The sequence below is a fragment of the Oryctolagus cuniculus genome, chromosome 9 (assembly GCF_051225735.1).
Source record: "Oryctolagus cuniculus isolate XC-2025 breed Fujian yellow rabbit chromosome 9, ASM5122573v1, whole genome shotgun sequence".
Classification (NCBI taxonomy): Eukaryota; Metazoa; Chordata; class Mammalia; order Lagomorpha; family Leporidae; genus Oryctolagus; species Oryctolagus cuniculus.
This window is the reverse complement of record NC_142875.1, coordinates 124,157,509-124,174,647: the sequence shown is the minus strand read 5'-3', so window position 1 is coordinate 124,174,647 and position 17,139 is coordinate 124,157,509. Positions and strand designations below refer to the sequence as shown.

The following is a 17,139-nucleotide window of genomic DNA, read 5'->3' as shown; positions in this document are numbered from 1 at the left end:
GGGAGGTCTTCCATCCAGTGGTTCACTCCCCAATTGGCCACAACGGCCAGAGCTGCGCCGATCTGAAGCCAGGAGCCAGGAGCTTCCTCCGGGTTTCCCACGCGGGTGCAGGGGCCCAAGGACTTGGGCCATCTTGTACTGCTTTCCCAGGCCACAGCAGAGACCGGGATTGGAAGTGGAGCAGCCACACAGCTTTGGTGGGGGAACTGGTTCTGGGTTCACCTCCCTGCTGATGGAACGCCTCTCTGTTGATTACGGCAAGAAGTCCAAGCTGGAGTTCTCCATCTACCCAGCCCCCCAGGTTTCCACAGCTGTGGTGGAGCCCTACAACTCCATCCTCACCACCCACACCACCCTGGAGCACTCTGATTGTGCCTTCATGGTAGACAACGAGGCCATCTATGACATCTGTCATAGAAACCTCCATATCGAGCGCACCACCTACACTAACCTGAACCGCCTTATTAGCCAGATCGTGTCCTCCATCACGGCTTCCCTGCGGCTTGTTGGAGCCCTGAATGTTGATCTGACAGAATTCCAGACCAACCTGGTGCCCTACCCCCGCATCCACTTCCCTCTGGCCACATACGCCCCCGTCTTCTCTGCTGAGAAAGCCTACCATGAACAGCTTTCTGTAGCAGAGATCACCATGCCTGCTTTGAGCTGGCCAACCAGATGGTGAAATGTGACCCTCGCCACGGTAAATACATGGCTTGCTGCCTGCTGTACTGTGGCCACGTGGTTCCCAAAGATGTCAATGCTGCCATCTACCATCAAGACCAAGTGCAGCATCCAGCCTGTGGACGGGTGCCCACTGGCTTCAAGGTTGGCATTAACTACCAGCCTCCCACAGTGGTGCCTGGTGGAGACCTGGCCAAGGTGCAGCGAGCTGTGTGCATGCTGAGCAACACCACAGCCATTGCTGAGGCCTGGGCTCGCCTGGACCACAAGTTTGACCTGATGTATGCCAAGCGTGCCTTTGTTCACTGGTATGTGGGGGAGGGCATGGAGAAGCTTGCGAGGACATGGCTGCCCTGGAGAAGGATTACGAGGAGGTTGGTGTGGATTGTGTTGAAGGTGAGGGTGAGGAGGAAGGAGAGGAATACTGATTTTCCATTCCTTTGAGCCCTGCAGCATGTCACACTCAGTGAACTTCAGCTTCAACAATAGCTGACAGCCATTAGACTTTCCCAGCTACATTGTCTTCACTCAACTGAAGCGCCCGTATGGGATGCCGGTGCTTCAGGCCAGGGTTTTAACTCACTGTGCCACAACGCCAGCCCCAGTGAACTCTTAAAATATTTATTTATTTAATGTATTTGAGAGGGGGAGAGACAGAGAATCTGCTGGTTCACTCCCGACATGTCTGCTGGGATCTGGGAACTGGAACCTGGCAACTCAGTCGGGTCTCCCTCGTGGGCTGCGGGAGCTCAGTCACTTGAGCCATCACCAGCTGCCTCCCGGAGCGCGCAGTAGCGGGAAGCAGGAGCTGCGAATCAAACCCCTGTGCTCCCGCAGGACACAGATGCTGCAGCGGCTCGGCTCCAGGAAGTTTATGGAGCGCACTGGTGTTTCTGGCAGAGCGGAAGTTCCTGTGTGTCTCCCTCCTGTAGGGGAAAGCCCCTCCTGCATATGTCAGTTACGTGCTGCAGGCACCCTCTGGTCTCGCTCCTGTCAGTGTCTGCAACCACAGATTTTAGAGTGTGTTGTTACTTGCCATCATGTGTGTTTATGTATATTTGTATAAATTATGGACACCTCCTTTTACTGAGAAACTTTGTTGACAAAAATTGTTTTTCTATGATTAATTGTACTTCTTGATATTTTTGCCTCTTTCTCTGCTTGCCTTTATTTCTTGCCCCTGACTTGTTCCCTCTGGGATAACTTTTCTCCGTACAGAAATTCATTCTTTAGTCAGTTTGGTGAGGGTCTGTTTGTCATAATCTGTTGAATTTCCGCATTGATGAAAATGTTTTTATCTTACTCTACTCTAAAGAGATGCTTTTTGTATGCAGTGTTAGATCTACACTTATTTTCCTTCAGCATTTTAAAGGTGTAATTTAATTATTTTCTGACAGCTCGTTATTTTTAAGAAGCCTTCTGTACAGATTTGTTACTTTTTATTGGTAACTTTACTTTCTGATAATTTTGTACATTTTTTCCCCTTGATGTTGATGTTCTAAACTTTAATTGTCAAGTATTTGTGAGGCGGTCTTGTTTTTCGTATTTCCCACTTGACAGTTAAGGTGTATTTAATGTGAATACTTATATCTTCCTTCAGCCTTGGAAATTTTTCAGGCTTTTGCCTTCAAATATTACTTCTTTATGTTTTTCCTCTTTTTCTCTGTTGGAATTCCTGTTAGATGTATATGGCATCTTAATTGACCCTCTTATCTGTTCTCTCTCTCTCTCTCTCTAAGATTTATTTATTTGAGATATCGAGTTACAGAGAGAGAGAGAGAGGGAGAGACTGAGACAAAGGTGTTTGATGTGCTGGTTCAATCCCTAAAAGGCTGCAATGGCCAGAGTTGGGCTGACCTGGAGCCAGGAGCCATGAACCAGGTGGTGGCTTTACCCACTATGCCACAATGTTGACCCTAGTTAACCCTTTCATGGTAGTTTAGAGCATTGGATTGCTTGCTCTGTCTGTATTCACAGGTCCTTTAAGTTTTCTCTGTTTTATACGTTGAGTAAATTGAAATGTGGTAGAGATTAGGATATGTAGTTTGAGTTAATGGCAAAAAAAAAAAAAAAAAATTGATGTTAGGAATTTAGAAGTAGGAGTGATCTCCCTTAAGCAAAAATTCCCTGGTGCACTGGTGAGTGGCAGAAAAGTTTCTGATGGCGATGTCCCACCCACTCATTGGTTGTCAGGACTTGTGCAACTCTTTCCGAACAGTCCTGCAGATAGTTGATTAGACCTGGAGTGGGAGTTGGAGGAACTGGAGAAGGAATATTCTTTGTAAAGGTTTAGATGAACAGCAACTGCTTTCAATATTATCTTTTATTGATTAGAGAATTTTTATTATTAGATCCTTTGTTTTCAAATGTTTTAGCTCTTAGATGAATTTAAAAAAATTTCCAAAATTAAGCCCACCATAGGGTAAAATTTCCTTTTCATTTTATGATAGGTTTGTCACCAAATTATTGGAAGACCTCATCTTCTTTGTTGCTGACGTGCCTAATAATGGACAAGAAGTTCTGGACGTGGTTATCACGAAGCCAAACCGAGAACGTCAGAAACTAATGAGGGAACAGAACATACTGGCACAGGTGAATTTTTTCATGTCCTCAACCTGCCCATTTTAGTTTTCTGGATATGAGATGAGGAGAGACCTGTACTAGTGGTCTGTTGCCCAGACGCTCAGATGACTTCAAAGCCTAGTGGCTGACAGGAGAACACACTTCCTGGCTCACAGTTTCTGTGGGCTAGGCATCTATGTGTGGCTTCCTGCTCAGGAGCTTCCACTAGCTTGCGAGGTGTTGGCTGGGGCTACAGCCACCTCAGGGCTCAGCTGGGAGATGATCCACCTCCCAGCTCGCTCATACGGAGCGCTCACAGAGTTGGCTCAAGGCAAGGCAGCTTCATCTCTTTGGAAGTGAGGGAGCCAAGAAAGAGCGAGAAAGGGCACCTAGATGGAAGCCACGGTCTTTTTTATAACCTACTCTTGGAAGTCACATCCTGTGTGTTTTATTAGAATCAAGTTAATAAACTCAGCCTACAGTCAAGGAGAGTGGATATTCTAGGTTGTGAATACCAGCAGGCAGGTACCATTGCAGGGAATCTTAGGAAGTAGTCTACCAGAGGCCTCTGATAAAAAAAAAAAATATCCTGTGTGGCCAGACCATATCCAGAAAATGTGCTGGAAACATTTCTAAATAAATTTCCAGACAAGCTTGGAGACGGTCATCTCCATTACTTCCTGCATTTTTCCTCTCTGGGAAAGTAGGGCAGTCTGTTCACTAGCTTATAAGTGTGCTGTACAGTGTTCTGGTTTTTTCCCTGAAAGCCTAGAACTGCTCTTATACAGTGTCTTCCTGAAATTGTTCATACCTTGCCAGTAAATTGATTTGTTACCTAATAATATGCATATGTCGTCATGCCTAACTTTGTGTGTCCTTTATATTCTGTTATTTGCTATTTAAATAATGAATTTTTGTATCAATTATGGACTCAAGATACTATTTAAAGCATAAAAATAATGTTGATAAAGATACAGAGTGAATATATTGTTCATTAATAACTGTTACCAATTGTTTGAAAACATAGACCAATGTTTTTTAAAGTAAAGGTTGGAAATTTCATGGAACAAAGTCTTTTCTGACGTTATCACCTCTTTGATATAAAACACTTGATTTCAAGGCTTTTAGAGACTTGAGTGATAGATTTATTAATGTTACTGTAGCAAACATGTTGAATCATTTATTTCAATGTTATAAATACAGAATTCAAGGTCTAGCAAACACAGAATTATTGAAGAAACTTTAATTAGTATCACATTTCTTTTTTTTTTTAGATTTTTATTTATTTATTTGTGAGGTGAGTTACAGACAGAGAGAGGCAGAGACAGAGGGAAAGGTCTTCCATCTGCTGGTTCACTCCCCAAATGGCTGCAATGACCAGAGCTGGCCTGATCTGAAGCCAGGAGCCAGGAGCTTCATGTAGGTCTCCTATGTGGGTTCAGGGGTCCAAGTACTCGGGCCATCTTCCACTGCTTTCCCAGGCCGTATCAGAGAGCTAGATCAGAAGGGAGCAACCAGGACTAGAACCGGCACCCCAATGGGATGCTGACACCACAGGCAGAGGCTCAGCCCACGATGCCGTGGCACTGCCCCAATCAGTGTAACATTTCATGAGCTCAGAAGGATCGTTGCTCCTCAGGGGGCTTTCTGGTATCAGTGCTCGTGCCCTTAGCGTGGTGTTGTTTCCTGGACTATTTACTCAGCCTCCCAGCTCATCTCCAGGCAACCCTCACATCTGCAGTATTTTTGCCATAAAGTGTTAGAGTCCTCAGTGCTTTTTAAACACCTCCTGACCACTAACAGTCTGGCTCAGGGGATACCACCAGCTTCCCATGTGGTTCCTCATTTGTTAGATGTGACTGCTAATACATTCATTGATTTGGCCAAGGTAGCATCTTTATGTAGCAAGAATACTCAATAAATTCTTTCATAAAGAGATTTATAAACAAGATTTAAGAGCAGTTTTCTGATGTAAGTTTCAGATGAAAAGTAGATTCTTTCTTTCTGTGATTTTGATTTTGGAAATCAAAAAGTAAATTTATTATAAAAGTAATAGAAGAAACTATAAAACATGAGGAAATTAAAACTGTGTTTTAATTCATCTCAGTGCATTCATGTAACCTGGTATAATTGAACATCTCTGGCCGGCGCTGCGGCTCACTAGGCTAATCCTCCGCCTGCAGAGCTGGTACCCCGGGTTCTAGTCCCGGTTGGGGTGCCGGATTCTGTCCTTGTTGCTGCTCTTCCAGTCCAGCTCTGTGGCCCGGGAAGGCAGTGGAGGATGGCCCAAGTGCTTGGGCCCTGCACCCACATGGGAGACCAGGAGAAGTACCTGGCTCCTGGCTTCAGATTGGTGCAGCGCTGGCTGTAGCGGCCATTTGGGGGGTGAACCAATGGAAGGAAGACCTTTCTCTCTCTCTCTCTCTCTCTCTCTCTGCCTGTCCAAAAAAAAAAAAAATCATTGAACATCTCTTTTATTTCTCATCTCAATATGATGTTATGTCTAACCAAGATGAATCAGTTCTTTTAAATTATGTGTTTCTCATTCAGTTTAAGGAGCCCTTCAGGATGTTTTCCCGTTCTCTGATACATTGGTCCTGTAGCCTAACTCCTTTCCCCCTTTACATGAATTCTACTCAAATCTTACAGAAGTTATTGAGTCAGTTTTCCTATCAGCAAAAAATTAAAATAGATTACTAAAACCTACACATTCATTCATCAGAACAGGTGATTCTTTATATTCTTGATAGGTATTTGGAATCCTTAAAGCACCCTTTAAGGAGAAAGCGGGAGAAGGCTCGATGCTGAGACTGGAAGATCTAGGGGACCAAAGATACGCCCCCTACAAGTACATGCTGCGGCTGTGCTACCGCGTCCTCCGGCACTCCCAGCAGGACTACCGGAAAAATCAGGTCAGAGCATGGCCCCCTTCCCAACTCTGTTGCACATTTCAAGTCTGGGCATTACCGTTCTAAAGCAGAGAATGTAGGAATGAGAAATTTCTCTTTGAAATGAAATGTCTTATGTTGACAGCACACACCAATGATCTGTGAGTATTTTGGAGCTGTGTTGTGTATTTATTCTTCCACATACAATTAGAACCTCTTGGGGAGGATGTCTTCGAGTTCTATACACATGGCATTAGCTCCTGCCCCTGCAGGTCAGGATGCACCCTGGACCTATTATGTAGAGAGTAATGAAGCATTTCTTGGCTTGAGGGATTTGCAAGCAACAGCATCGCTGTGTATGGGCCCAAGAGTTTCTTGTGCAGTGGAAAATATATAACATGTGCATGTGAAATGTTGGGGGTGGCAAAGAGGGGACCACTAGAGAAAAGATAGCAATGTGGGAATTCATGATCGGGAGAGCTCTGTTGCTGGCTGGGGAACCCAGGACAGATGCTTGGAAAAGGAAGAGTTGATGACTTTGAGCATCGATTTTACAAACTCTATAGGAGAGCCCTAAGGAGGGAGAATGGTGGGTACTAGGAGGAGCACTTCGATGCCAAGTTGTATACAGCACTGGAGGACAGGGAGCCCACATGGGTCTGGGAGTATAGTTAAAAGTTGCCAATTCCAAGGGAAGTTTCTGTCTAGTCTCCTTTTTATCTTAAAGATACACAATATTTTGTATGTGCTTTAGAATGTAAATGTTTAAGATTGAGTTGCTTAAAATGAGTCGGCTTTTGCTAACTTGGTTCCCATGTGGCTCTGGAGAAGTTGGAGGTAAGAGCACTTAATCAGGAAGTTTTGCTGAGAGATGAGGCCCTGAGAAAGGGGGGCACGTGGCCACGGCCGTGTATATCTGTGAGGTCAGGACAAGAAGGCAGTAGCCATTTGGGAATGGCTAGAGATGATTGTTGAGTGCTGACTTTGTACCCTGCTGACTTTTAAGCACTTTTCATGAATTAAACTCACTCTAGTTGGCACTCAGTTAAGGTGATGTACTGAGAGGTCAGAAATTTGCTCAGAGGTAAGTTGTGCAGACTCCTAATTATTACATGGTTGCCCCTTGGTGGTTTGGAGATGTTTTAGCAAGAAAAAAAAAAAGATTAGCTTCAGGAAGACTGTGTTAAAGAATGTTGGGTTGCTGGGTTTGAAATTTTGCTTAAAAATTAAGAAAGGTCTAAGAGTAATTTGTAAAACAGATTGGCACATAAGTAATTGGCCAAGGAACAGGGGCAAGGGGACAATAGAAAGCCATCCTTAAATATTTTCTAATCTAATCCTGGTTGTAAACACCTGTCTTTCCAATGGAACATACTGTCGTCAGAATTGCATTTCCTAACTTCATTGCAGTCCTTTAAGGTGGTAAGGTACAGTAGACTTGTTCATACTTCACTGGAAGAGCTTTTGAGTTCAGAACATTAAATGACAGACCTCAGGAATTCAGACACTCTCCTGATGTGAATTTCTAGATTGTTCTGTGGAGGTTTGGAGTAGAGTGAGAGACTGCTTTTTATCCACAGTTTTGCATTCTGTGGTTTCAGTTATCCACAGTCAGCCTTGGTCTGAAAACATTAAATGGCAAATTCCAGAAAGAAATGACTCATAAGCTTTAAATAATGTTTATTATATCATTATAACCATTTTATTTTATGATGATTTATGGTTATTGACCTTATACTATGTCTAGTTTGTAAATTAAACTTTATCTCAGGTGTGTGCATGAGTGAAAACATAGTAGTTGCAGAATTCAGTACTACCGGCTGTCCACACATAAGCTGAGGCTGTTGCTGCACGAGAATCCCTTGAGGATAAGGGGGGACCTTGCTTTGCTAGAAATGTCACCAGTCTTTGTACGCAGGCAGTGGTGTCTGATGGGATTGAGCCTAACAGAATAAATCAGCATATTGCAGGGTTAGACAGTACCTCAGTCCCTTAAGGTACTACAGCTTGCGCCAGCCTCGATGGTGGCAGTGTTTGGAAGGGTGAGCAGCACCTATCCCTCCTTTCTATGGCTGTGCCCTGGGGTCTGGTTTTCTCGTAGGTTCCCTAGGCAGCCAGTCTTAACTAGTGTCTTCCTAGTTTCTGAAGCTCTGGCACATATTCTTTCCCTGTTCCTGCTCAGTCTTAGCTGGGGACTCAAGCCTGGAGTTCTTAGGCGCTTGCAGTTGCTGCTCTGAAAGTACCCATCACCATAGCAAGTAAACTCACGTTCCAGCACACACGACATAGCCATGCCCAGCAACACTGCTCCTCCCAGCTAAATGGGACACGCTGGCGACTTGCTTTCTGGATTTCTGTGGAGTGTGGTTGGTCCTCTGCATCTGTGAGGTTCTGCACCTGCAGTTCTACCAGCTGCATTGAAAATATTTGAAAAAATAGTTGTTTTAAAGGCACATTTTACTTATTTAAAGGAAGAGTAATACATGCTCTCTCACACAGCCACACACACACACACACACACACACACACACACACCATGGGGTGGAGGAAGATCTTCTGTCTACTGGTTCACTCCTCACATGGCTGCATGAGCCGGTGGCAAGCCTGGAGCAAGAAACTCCATCTTGGCCTCTCATATGGGTAGCAAGGCCTCCAGAACTTGGGCCATTTTTTGATGCTTCCTAGGCATATTGGCAGAGAGCTGGATCAGATGTAGAGTGGTTGAGACTCAACCAGTACTCTGTTACAGGATGCCGGTGTTGCAAGTGGCAGCTTAAATCACTGCATCACAGTGCTGGCACCTTGGAAAAACGGTTGTGTCTGTTCTGAACCTGTTTATTTTTTCCCATTTATTCCCCAAGTAAATAGTACTTACATGGCATTTACATTATGTTAGGTGTTATATGTCATCTAGAGCTGATTTAAAGTATCTGGGGTCTGGCGCCGTGGCTCAATAGGCTGATCCTCCGCCTGCGGCGCCGGCACACCGAGTTCTAGTCCAGGTCGGGGTGCCGGATTCTGCCCTGGTTGCCCCTCTTCCAGGCCAGCTCTCTGCTGTGGCCAGGGAGTGCAGTGGAGGATGCCCCACATGAGAAGTAAGTACACAGTGACTCCTGTTGTTGACTTAACAATTTGACACTCTTGTTTATGGCGTCAGTAATCTCCCTAGGCTCTAGTCATGAGTTGCCAAGGCTATGGAAGCCTTTCGAGTTCACTGACTTCGATCTTATTCCGACAGGGTCACAGTCAAAGTGGAAGTTCTCTCCTCCCTTCAGAGAAAGGTACCTCCTTCTTTGATGGCCCCGTTCTTTCCACTGGGATCTCACTTGCAGAGATCTTTCATTTAGGTCTTCTTCTTCTTCTTCTTCTTTTTTTTTTTTTTCCAGAGTGACTTGGCTTTCCATGCCTAAAATACTCTCATGGGCTCTTCAGCCATATCCGAATGCCTTAAGGGCTGATTCTGAGGCCAGAGTGCTATTTAGGACATCTGCCATTCTATGAGTCTGCTGTGTATCCCGCTTCCCATGATGGATCGTTCTCTCCCTTTTTGATTCTATCAGTCAGTATTAGCAGACACTAGTCTTGTTTGTGTGATCCCTTTGACTCTTAGACCTATCAGTGTGATCAATTGTGAACTGAAATTGATCACTTGGACTAGTGAGATGGCATTGGTACATGCCACCTTGATGGGATTGTATTGGAATCCCCTGGCACGATTCTAACTCCACCATTTGGGGCAAGTCCGATTGAGCATGTCCCAAATTGTACATCTCCTCCCTCTCTTATTCCCACTCTTATATTTAACAGGGATCACTTTTCAGTTAAAATTTAAACACCTAAGAATAATTGTGTGTTAATTACAGAGTTCAACCAATAGTACTAGAACAAAACAAAGAAAAAATACTGAAATGAATAAAGTATTACATTGTACATCAGCAGTCAGGACAAGAGCTGATCAAGTCACTGTTTCTCATAGTGTCCATTTCACTTCAACAGGTTTCCCCTTTGGTGCTCAGTTAGTTGTCGCTGATCAGGGAGAACATATGATATTTGCCCCTTTGGGACTGGCTTAATTCACTCAGCATAATGTTTTCCAGATTCCTCCATCTTGTTGCAAATGACCGGATTTCGTTGTTTTTGACTGCTGTATAGTATTCTATAGAGTACATGTCCCGTAATTTCTTTATCCAGTCTACTGTTGATGGGCATTTGGGTTGGTTCCAGGTCTTAGCTATTGTGAATTGAGCTGCAATAAACATTAAGGTGCAGACCGCTTTTTTGTTTGCCAATTTAATTTCCTTTGGGTAAATTCCAAGGAGTGATATGGCTGGGTTGTATGGTAGGGTTATATTCAGGTTTCTGAGGAATCTCCAAACTGACTTCTACAGTGGCTTTACCAGTTTTCATTCCCACCAACAGTGGGTTAGTGTCCCTTTTTCCCCACATCCTCGCCAGCATCTATTGTTGGTAGATTTCTGTATGTGAGCTATTCTCACCGGGGTGAGGTGAAACCTCATTGTGGTTTTGATTTGCATTTCCCTAATTGCTAGTGATCTTGAACATTTTTTTCATGTGCCTGTTGGCCATTTGGATTTCCTCTTTTGAAAAATGTCTATTGAGGTCCTTGGCCCATCTCTTAAGTGGGTTGTTTGTTTTGATGTTATCGAGTTTCTTGATTTCTTTGTAGATTCTGGTTATCAACCCTTTATCTGTTGCCTAGTTTGTAAATATTTTTTCCCATTCTGTCGGTTGCCTCTTCACTCTCCTGGCTGTTTCTTTTGTAGTACAGAAACTTCTCAATTTGATGCAATCCCAATAGTTAATTTTTGCTTTGACTGCCTGCACCTCCAGGGTCTTTTCTGGGAAGTCTTTGCCGGTACCTATATCTTGCAGGGTTTCTCCAGTGCTCTCTAATAATTTGATGGTGTCAGGTGGATTTTGTTATCTGTGTTGGATCCTGGACTCAGTCCCCTGTGGACATAGGAGATGGCCGTTGTGTGGCTCAGGGTGAGCCACGCCTTTCTGCTCTTTCCCCAAGAGGTGGACCGCTTAGCTGACCAGGGAATGAAGACTCAGCATGTGCTGGGAGTTAGATTCTCTTGCCCTCCCTGTCTCCTTATCCTGCAGCTGAATCTCAGTGATAACTGAAAAATCATACTCAGTTCTGTTGAATTAAGAATGCTTCGGTATGAAGCATGAAACACCCTTCTGATATTCTTAGACCATAATTTTTAATTTAGGCAAAAAGACTTTTTACTTTTTTGCATAATTATCTTGTTTTACTCTCTTCTCACCTATGGTTTATAGTCCTGGTGGTGATTTGTGATTTAGGACCAACCCAGGTCTTTATTATTGAGTCTCTGTTTATTATTATTTATAGAATTTGGTTAAAGCTCTAATTTTACTTGGTTATTTATCAACACCTTGGATGTTTGCCTTATACTGCAGTGTGACTGCAAAGGTCCTAAAAGTGTGTAAATCAATACATATCTTTAAAATTATATGCTAACAAAGGCATTTACTTTACTTAACTGGCCACACAATGCATAAAACTATCATTTTGAAAGGCCACAAAAATGCTGCCTGCAATATAATTAGATTTGTGCAGCCAATATCATTTTAAGGAATAGATACGTTCCAGTAAATTTTACCTAAGGCAAAGCCACTTTCTAATCAATACATTCTCCCATCTCAGAAAGATAATAATTTCCAGGGAGAATCTCCAAGAAATCGAAGGGCAAGCTTTTGGCTGTGGGTGGAGTTGAGTTGCCAGTCTCTGGCTGTGTGCGATGCGGTGCCTGTGCACAGAGTGTGGGGCCTGAACACTAGTGGTCTGGAGTGTAGAACGAACGGCGGAGCAAGGAGCACGTGCGATGCTGCAGGATGGGCGCTCCCCAGTGGCTTTCTCGCACTGTGAGCAATGAGGTGCTGTGACCTGACTCTGGGCATCTGCTCCTGTTTTCTCCTCACTGTGTATGCTGCGGCTCTGATGGTCACCCTTTGTGGACAGAGCACCGCACGGAGCCTGCACACTGGCCGTTCCCACTGTCACGGCTGCTCTTCAGGCTCCCCGCCTGACTCCTTGTCATTCTGTGCCGGCTCAAGCTTCAGTTCTCTTGCATCTGCTCTTTCTAGAGCTGCCACTTTTCTCCATTCTTCTCTGGCTTCATTTCACTTGTCAACATATAAGCTGGTGGTTTGTTTGCTCATTTACTGCCTTTTATCTCAGTGGGATGGAATCTCCTTGATAGCTGGTTTACCTTGTTGATAGCCATATCCCTACTCTCAGACGGTGCTGGGAAAGTTGAGGCCTTCAAGAAATATTTATTGGGTGAATGGATCTGATCAGTAAAGTGATTAAGTATATATTTTTAAAGATCTATTTATTTATTTGAGTAGCAGAGTTGCAGACAAAGAGAGGGAGAGACAGAGATCTTCCATCCACTGGCTCAGTCCCCAGATGACTGCAGTGGCCTGAGCTGAATGGATCAGGAGCCAGGAGCCAGGAGCTTCTTTCTGGTTTCACGTGTGGGTGCAGGGGCCCAAGCACTTGGGCCATTTTCTGCTGCTTTCCCAGGCCATAGAAGAGAACTGGATTGAAAGAGGAGCAGCCAGGACTTGAACTGGTGCCCATATTGAATCCTGAAGCTGCATATGGTGGCTTTACCCTACCTGTTATGCCACAGTGCAGGCCCCTAATTATATTTTCTTGTTTGATATATTTAAAATTATTTTGAGGGAGAGGGAGAGGGAGGGGAAAAGGAAGAGCGAGGAGAGAGCGAGAAAGAGAGAGAGAGTTTCCATTTGGTGGTTCTCTCCCTAAATGCCTGCAATGTCTGGAGCTACACTGAGGCTGACCCTGGGAGCTGGGCACTTATTTCAGGTCTCCCACACTGGGGGCAGGAACCCAATTACCTGAGCCATCATTGCTGCCTCCCATGGTCTGCGTTAGCAGAAAGATGGACTCAGGAATCAGAGGTGGGTCTCAGATATGGGATATGGGTGTCTTAACTGCTGGGCCACATTAAAAGTGTATGAAATTTTATCATTACTTTAAAGAGAAGATATTATATAGTGCAAAGAAGAAGTCAACCTGTATCAACTGGAATCTTTATGTTACTGGCCTAGATCTTGTGCCTTATGCAGGAAATATCACAGTTATTTTCTTTTCAATGATTATGTGACATCTTTTGTGTGAGTTAAAAAAATGGGCTCTAGTAGGCTGGTGAAATCCCAAGTTATCATGACATAAAACTTGGTATTTTATGTTTGGACATTGGCATAATGGTCAAAATGCTGGTTAGGTTGCTGATTAAGACACCTGTGTCCCTTGTTAGAGTGCCTGGGTTTGATGTTTGACTCCAGCTGCCTGCTGTTTGGGGTGTTGGGAGGCAGCAGCGATGGCTCATGTAACCACATCCCTGCAACCATGTGGAAAACCTGGGTTGTGTTCCTGGCTCTGGCCTGGCCCAGTCCAGGCCGTCGAGGGATTTTGGAGAATAAACCCGCAGATGGTATATCTGTCTCTTTGCCTCTCAAAAAACAATCTTATTTTAATTAAAATTTTTTGTTTTTCTGTTTATGAGAGTTAAAGTGTTTCATACTAAAAGTTATTTCTAGACTTGATTTTTTTTGTTATAATTGGAATTATGTACTTGCTAGTATGTTTTCATTTCCTTCTTTGTGGAACTTATTGATTGAAAAATTATTAACTTGCTGTTTTTTTGACAAATTTTTCAGTGGGTTTTCTGTTATGAATAAATTAGTCAGTGTTGCTGACCCTACTGGAAGCTGTTATTTCTAAGCTGTGTGGCATCACATTCTGACAGCTTTTCTTCTTTGCAGGAATACATTGCTAAGAATTTCTGTGTCATGCAGTCCCAGATTGGCTATGATATTTTGGCAGAAGATACGATCACAGCTTTGTTGCACAACAACAGAAAACTTCTAGAGAAACATATCACAGCCAAAGAAATAGAAACATTTGTCAGCTTACTCAGGAGAAACCGAGAGCCAAGGTTTGAAGTAGTTCATGTAATCTTTGTGTCTAGTGGGACTGAGATTTTTGTCTTATTTTTAGAACTTTTAAAAGTTAGACTTCTTTGCTATCCCTAACTTTCAGGTCAAACTATGCTGGGCTTATTGCTGTAAGAATATAATAAAGAGTTCTTTTCTGATAAGAGATGAAAGCCCTGAATAGACTTGTATTTAGGTGCAATGGATCTGTACTCTGATAACTCACAGGTTTTATAATACTTTATGGGTTGTTTTGGAAATTTATTCACATATTTTGTCTCATTTAAACCTCTACACGTTGTCATGAAGTTCCACTGGTTGTATATTATTACCTATGTTTTAGAGAAGAGAAGATAGACGGCGACAGATCTGCTTACCCAAGAACTACCCATAGTTAGGATAAAACATGTGGCAAATCTTTTTCCACATCCAGTGTTTCTTCTGTGAGAGTATTTCATGAATTTAATGGAAAATGGAATAAAAGATAAGTTTATTTGGGTACAAAAATTTTTTAAATGCATGTCGATGAGGACTCTGCAAAAACTTCATGACAGTGTATATTATAAAAAACTACACAAATTTCAAAGTATTTTGCAGCCCTATAAACTGGACTTTGAATTCCATCACCCTATAAAACATGCTAAAGTACCCTATCTGGGAAAAATAAATGTAGAAAAGGTAAGCGGATTAGAGGTTTTCCTCATTGAGTAGTAAAGCGAATAGAAGCTACAAGGTAGAAATGGGTCTCAGACTTGAGCCCCTCATGGTTGCCTGCCTTGAGTTGGTGCCATAGCCCTGTTTCACTCAGTACTTTACCTTCTATTTAGTATTCATTTCTGGGGAGTCATACATGGGGGTAGATAATGATTTTCTAAACATAGATTATAGTGCTGTGGGATAAGTAGCACCAAATAAATAGAAGCAAACATTATTTTTCAAATCATCTTTGTGCTCAACAACTCAGTAGAAGGAATTAGATGTTGAGTTTGTCTCTAATGATGTAGCAGATAAGCAGCACTCTAGAAAAACTTCACACGGGAGTATTAGTAGAAATATCTAATGAGTTTCTTCTGTTATATTCCAAATTATGCTTATGTCGTGATGAGTTTATGTCAATTTCATCTTTTTTTTTCTCTTGCCAGATTTTTGGATTATTTGTCTGATCTCTGTGTGTCTAATACCACTGCTATCCCTGTGACTCAGGAACTCATCTGTAAATTTATGCTGAGTCCAGGCAATGCAGACATTCTCATTCAAACCAAGTAAGCATGGATTTTGGTGGCATCTTTTTCAGTTCATGTGTTAGCACTGTAGTTCTTTGTCATGGTTACCAGTGCCCCTCATAATCGATTTCCATTCGTGTTCTTTATTTCAAGGTTGGTCTCTATGCAAATAGACAACCCCATGGAGAGCTCCATCCTTCCAGATGACATTGATGATGAAGAAGTGTGGCTCTACTGGATTGACAGCAACAAGGAGCCTCACGGCAAAGCCATCCGGCACCTTGCTCAAGAAGCAAAAGAAGGCACCAAAGCTGATTTAGAAGTTCTTACCTATTACAGGTTAGGTATCGTAGAGAATTGTGACTCTCAACCTGCTGTGTTCACTGAGGAGGGATTCCTTGAAGTCTCTGAAAGTTAGCTGTGGGTGAAGAAGAGATTTTAGAAAAATATATATTGGTTTATTTGAAAAGTAGAGACAGACAGACAGACAACAAGAGATCTCCAATCCACTGGTTCCTTCCTCAGATGCCTTCGACATTCACTGCTGGGCCAGTCTAACACTGGGAGCCTGGAACTCAATCTGGGTCTCCCATATGGATTCGCAAGTATTTGAACCATCATCTCCTGACTCCCAAGGGTTGGCATTAGCAGGAGGCTAGAATTGGGAGCAGAACTGGAACTTGAACCTAGGTGCTCTGACATAGGATGCATATGTCCCAAGTGATGTCTTAACTGCTGTGCTGAACACTTGCCCCTGAAGAGGAAATTTTAAAACTTAGGTCACAACTAGAGTAGCTGAAATATCTAGTGCTATTTAAAACATTCACAATGAAACTTAACGTCTGTCTTTTCCACATATATCCAGAGAGTTTTTTCTGGTTATTGGTTGTGACGGGGGCAGGTGGGAGATGAGTCAGGACCTAGGTGATGGATAGCCAGAAAGGTGGGACCAGGGCTGGGGAAGCTGATCTGGCTGCAGCGGTGGCCTCAGAGGGCACATGGCAGGAGTTTAGGAGATGCTGCTCGTGAACACAAGGTGACTTGTGACATAGAAGAAGCTGGGGTCCAGAGTGAGCAAAGTTCCACGGTGGCACATGGCATGACTGCTGACAGCCACGCCTGGTGGTTGGTATGTGAGCAGCAAGGACTCAGCTGGCATCTTTGAGTTTATAGAATAGAAGCTCAAGGCGGAAGCCCCTTGGCCACATGGGTCCTGATGGCAGCAATCAGAGAAAGGCAGAGCATGCCTTGGTTTCTACAGCAGCTGTAGCCCATCCAGCGTCTTTGTCTCAAAGGTGGATGGATCCAAACGTACAGATGCTGTTTGGGCTGATCATGTTTGTCTTAAAAGCTGAGTAGTGCTAAACATAGGTTAAGGATTCTAGGCTCCCAGCTAACTTTGGATTGTAGATATTAGAACCCCCAGCTAGACTTAGAGTCCCAGCTAGACTTAGAGTACATTTATTCTGGGGTGTCCAGCTAAACTTAGAATGTAGATTGGGCTCCTGCCACCCAAATGGGAGATCGAGATTGAGTTTTCGGCTACTGGTTTTGGGCTTACCCAGCCGTGGATATTATGTAATGGGCATTTGGGCAGTGAACCAGTGGATGGAAGATCTCTTGTCTGTCTCTTTGCCTTTCAACTAAAAATAAAGTTAGAGTGTAGATGCTAGAGCCCTCAGCTGAGTGAGGCTGGAGGAAGCAGAAAGAAGTGATCACACGTGAAGTGATTGTTCATGACCTCCATACAGGCTTAGTGTACATGAAAT

The 17,139-nt window shown here is 43.5% G+C and overlaps 1 protein-coding gene and 1 pseudogene across 3 annotated transcripts in view; both read left to right on the top strand.

The window, feature by feature from the left end:
* The window catches only part of ITPR2 (inositol 1,4,5-trisphosphate receptor type 2), a 536,564-nt gene that overhangs the window by 167,347 nt on the left and 352,078 nt on the right, over nucleotides 1-17,139 (top strand). For all 3 annotated transcript variants that reach the window (XM_089304708.1, XM_051850872.3, XM_051850873.3), the window contains 5 exons: nucleotides 3,132-3,273; nucleotides 5,994-6,155; nucleotides 13,977-14,149; nucleotides 15,290-15,409; nucleotides 15,524-15,709. In XM_089304708.1, coding sequence (XP_089160834.1) covers nucleotides 3,132-3,273; nucleotides 5,994-6,155; nucleotides 13,977-14,149; nucleotides 15,290-15,409; nucleotides 15,524-15,709 — 783 coding nt within the window. The remainder of the gene's footprint in view (nucleotides 1-3,131; nucleotides 3,274-5,993; nucleotides 6,156-13,976; nucleotides 14,150-15,289; nucleotides 15,410-15,523; nucleotides 15,710-17,139) is intronic.
* LOC100346709 (tubulin alpha-1B chain-like) lies at nucleotides 194-1,124 on the top strand (annotated as a pseudogene).